This window comes from Myotis nattereri, assembly GCF_964212035.1.
Source record: "Myotis nattereri genome assembly, chromosome: 1".
Lineage (NCBI taxonomy): Eukaryota > Metazoa > Chordata > Mammalia > Chiroptera > Vespertilionidae > Myotis > Myotis nattereri.
In genome coordinates this window covers 26,804,031-26,808,722 of record NC_138075.1, presented here as the reverse complement: position 1 = coordinate 26,808,722, position 4,692 = coordinate 26,804,031, and the positions used below count along the sequence as shown (strand labels likewise).

Below are 4,692 nucleotides of genomic sequence, written 5' to 3'. Positions count from 1 at the left end.
GACTCAAATGGAATGGAACTGAATCAGGCAGAGGCATGAGATTGAGAGAAATAGGAGAGAATGAAAGACAAAAATATGTGGGTTCTCTTTGAGTTTAAGGAATAGGTATAGCATGAGGAAGGAGAGCTGGAATGATTAAAGTTATTGGTAAGTTGCTTGGGGTATAAGAAATGGTTTGGTTTTGCTTCATTTGGTGACGACGAGGTATAGATTATGACTATGGGTGGGTAAACTGAGGTACACTGAAGCTGAATTGGAGAGGTTGAAAAATCCTTCTGGTTTTCAGATGAGTTGTCTATATACTTGCTATCATTTTTCATGATTTTCGATGGAGCATAAGACTGTCTTGAAGTTTGTATAAGAATGATAGGGAGTGGTTAATGGAAGAGTGAGGGAAAAAAAGTTAAAAATTAGTGTAGTCAAATGTAGCAGGATGAATAGTTTGGAAATGACTTTATGGGGAGAATAGGAACCCAGACTCTGAACCATGAAGTCTATAGGGCTTCTGAGAATTGGATTTCTCTAAAGCAGCGGTTCTCAACCTGTGGGTCGTGACCCTTTTGGGGGTCAAACGAGCCTTTCACAGGGGTCGCCTAAGACCATCAGAAAACACATATATACTTACATATTGTTTTTGTGATTAATCACTATGCTTTAATTATGTTCAATTTGTAACAATGAAAGTGGGGGTCACCACAACATGAGGAACTGTATTAAAGGGTCGCAGCATTAGGAAGGTTGAGAACCACTGCTCTAAAGTGAGCTTTAGGGAAAGCTCAAGTTTTATATGATAAGTATATATAGAGGAGCTCTGTGAAGAGGTTTAGGATTCATTTTGGTTCTCTTTCTCCTTCTTTCTCCCTCTTTCTTTGTCATAAAAAAAACAGAGCTGAAGTCATAAAGGAAGCTGTATGGACAGATGACATAGAAGGATTTGAATCAGGTTAAAAGAAGTATTGACTAGGGATTAATTCAGAGTCCAGCAGATTATTGGTAGTGGGTCAGGCATCTTCATTTCCATTTCCCCTACGCAAGCCTAATCAGATTAAATTAAAACCCAAGTATATCCAACTGCACCAGTTATCAACATATGGCCAATTCTGTGTTATCTATAACCCCCAACTGCCCGCCCCCATTTATTGAAAGCAAATCTAAAGCATTTTCATGATTTATTAATCACTTTTCACCATTCAATTCTTTCTCCCACTTTCCTTACTTCCCATCACCTTCCCCACCCTTGTTTTTATTTTCAATTTCAGCACTGAAGCTCTGCCAGGAATCAGATCCTTAAAGGCCAGCTCTGCACAATGACCAGCTCAGAGGCAGGAGCCAGACCAACAGTGCCTCACACACGCTTTTTGTCTGGATAGATGACTCCGTAATGGCAGCTCCATAATGGAGGCTAGTGAGGCCAGGGTGTCCATGAGAATTGTTATCCTGCTGCTCTGGCTTGGGGTGTTTGTATCCCTTTCTGGCTTCTCCCAGGCTAGGCTTTCTCAACACCTCAGCTCCCCAGAAGTGGTGGTCCCCCTGAAGGTGACAAGCAAAAGCAGAGGTTCACAGGTTCCGAGCTGGCTCTCCTATAGCATTCAGTTAGGGGGCTGGAGACACATTATCCACATGAGGGTCAAGAAGTTCCTGGTTTCCAGACACCTACCAGTGTTCACCTACACGGACCAGCATGTCCTCCAGGAGGATCAGCCTTTTGTTCCTGATGACTGCTACTACCATGGTTATGTGCAGGGGGTCCCAGGGTCCCTGGTGGCCCTCAGTACCTGTTCTGGAGGTTTTCGAGGAATGCTACAGATAAATGACCTTGCTTATGAAATCGAGCCCATCAGGCACTCTACCACATTTGAACACCTGGTGTATAAGATAAACACTAATGAGACACAATTCCCACCAATTCAATGTGGCTTAACAAAGAAGGATGTAGCACACCAACAACTGGGATTAGAAGAGGCTGCTGCGAAAACAACTCTGAAACAAAATTCAACTGATAACTGGTGGACCCACTCATGGTTTCTGGAGCTGGTTGTGGTGGTAGATCGAAATTTCTTCATTTACTCCCAAAGTAACTTCTCAAAGGTGCAGGAAGATGTATATCTTGTTATCAACATAGTGGATTCCATTTATCAGCAGTTGGATACCTATGTGATTTTGATTGCGATTGAGATTTGGAATCATGAAAATGTTTTCTCAATGATAAGCATAGAACAGGTTCTGGAGGATTTTGCTCAGTGGAAACAAATCAGTCTTTCGAGGCTACGTTGTGATGCTGCCCATATTTTCATTAAAAATTCACTTATACGTACACTTGGTATAGCCTACGTTGCAGGAATATGTCGTCCTCCTATCGACTGTGGAGTTAATAATTTCCAAGAAGACCCCTGGTCTCTCTTTGCCCTCACCGTGGCCCATGAGTTAGGCCATACTTTGGGTATGCAGCATGATGAAGAATTCTGCTGGTGTGGGCAAAGTGGTTGCATCATGAGTGCTATTAGAATGCCTGCGGAAAGATTCACCAACTGTAGTTATGCCGATTTTACAAAGACCACTTTAAACCAGGGATCATGTCTGCACAATCTTCCAAGTACAGGGGAAATGCTTATGCTGAAGCGCTGTGGAAATGATGTGGTTGAAGACGGAGAGGAGTGTGACTGTGGATCTGTAAAGCAGTGTGAACAAGATCCCTGTTGTCTGTTGAACTGCACTCTGAGTCCTGGTTCTGCTTGTGCTTTTGGGCTGTGTTGCAAAGACTGCAAGCTCATGCCACCAGGGACTTTGTGCAGACAACAGATCAGTGAATGTGACCTCCCAGAGTGGTGCAATGGGACCTCCCACCAGTGCCCAGAAGATGGGTATGTGCAGGATGGGATTCCCTGTGGTGACAATGCCTACTGCTATGAAAAGAGTTGTAACAGCCACGACAAACAGTGCAGGGCGATTTTTGGTGACGATGCAAAGAGTGCATCTCAGGAGTGCTACAAAGAAATCAACTCCCAGGGAAACCTTTTTGGCCACTGTGGTCTAAATAGTACGACATACCTAAAATGTAATACCTCAGATACCTTCTGTGGGAGAGTTCAGTGTGAGAATGTAAGAAACATTCCCCATCTAAGAGATCACTCTGGTTTGCAGCACACACATATCAATGGTGTCACCTGCTGGAGTGTCAGCTATCATTTAGGGATAAACACACCTGATATCGGTGAAGTGAAAGATGGCACCATGTGTGGTTCAAGAAAGATCTGCATACAGAAGAAGTGTGTCAGTCTCCCCCTCCTATCACAAGTCTGCCTGCCTGAGACCTGCAACATGAAGGGAATCTGCAATAATAAACATCACTGCCACTGTGGCTATGGGTGGTCCCCGCCCTACTGCCTGCACAGAGGCTATGGAGGTAGTGTTGACAGTGGCCCGGCATCTGCCAGAAAAGGCGTGTTCTTTCTAGTTATGATTCTTAGTTTGTCTGTTTTGCTCCTACTGCTGACTACTGTATTTATATATCTCCGAAAACGTGTAGGTCCCTAGAAGACCAAGGCTCACCCTTCCGATTAAGAAAATGCCTCTAATTTAATATCTTACGCATTATAAAGTTTTAGTTTCTTGGAGGTAGCAATGTTACATGCCTGAAGCACATTTCCGACAGTTCACCAAAAAAATAAAAATAAAAATAAAATAAAAAAAATGCAGAGACCTTCCTTTATATAGATCAATATCAGAAACATCGCCATCAAGAAAAGGTTATTCCCAACATCTTCCTAACTACTATTCATTGTGTAAACAGCAAATAAAGCTCCAGTTTCCCTCTGAGTTGGTACACTTTGTGTTTCTTGAGTGCATATATGACTCATGGGAAAGCTGGGAGACAGACATCTAAAGGCCTATAAGTGAGTCTTGCCTCTCCATTTATTCCCAAAGTAATTTCTCAAAGGTAAAGAGAATACGTTTCTTGTTGTCAACATAGTGAATACCATTTATCAACAGTTGGGTACTTATGTGATTTTGATTGGGATTGAAATTTGGAATCTTGGAAATGTTTTCCCAAGGATAAGCATAGAACAAGTTGGGACTGCAAGTTCATGCCACCAACAGAATTCTGTAGAAACCAGGTCAATGAATATGACCTTCCAGAGTGGTGCAATGGGACACCCCATCAATGCCCAGAGGATGGATATGCACAGGCCTGGATTCCCTGTAGGGACAGTGTCTCCTATTATCAAAAGAGATGTAATGAAGTTGGGAAAATTACTTAAAATTTCTAACATTCTGCTCCAAAATCTGAAAAGGAAGAGGATACTATTGCTTGTCCCACCCAAACTATTGGGTCTATTTGGTAACCAAAGAAATTCCTGTTAAAGTATAAACAAATTATTGTTTAATAAAAACTCCTGGCCCTGTACCCTCTGTGTTTTCTAACTAAGTTTGTCTGCTTTCTTTGCCTTAATTTAGTGGTTTGGTATCCTCTTGGAGTATTTTCTTTGAATACCAGAACATATTCTCTGTGAGGGCAGGGTTGTTTATATCTGTTTTTGCACACTGTTTCATCCCAATATATAGAACAGTGCTTTATATACAATAAATATTTGAAAAATATTATAAATGGATTATTAATTAAATGAAATTAATTAGGAAAATTAAAAATAAAACTGTTTTTATTTTTTTTAATATATTTTTATTGATTTTTTT

General features: G+C 41.4%; 1 protein-coding gene across 1 annotated transcript; it reads left to right on the top strand.

The window, feature by feature from the left end:
- Positions 1–1,395: 1,395 nt before the first annotated feature.
- On the top strand, positions 1,396–3,657 carry ADAM21 (ADAM metallopeptidase domain 21; the record flags this gene model as incomplete). Its single annotated transcript, XM_081087601.1, has 1 exon — positions 1,396–3,657. The coding sequence occupies one exon, from the start codon at positions 1,396–1,398 to the stop codon at positions 3,532–3,534; it is 2,139 nt and encodes a 712-aa protein (XP_080943727.1). The 3' UTR covers positions 3,535–3,657.
- Positions 3,658–4,692: the final 1,035 nt, after the last annotated feature.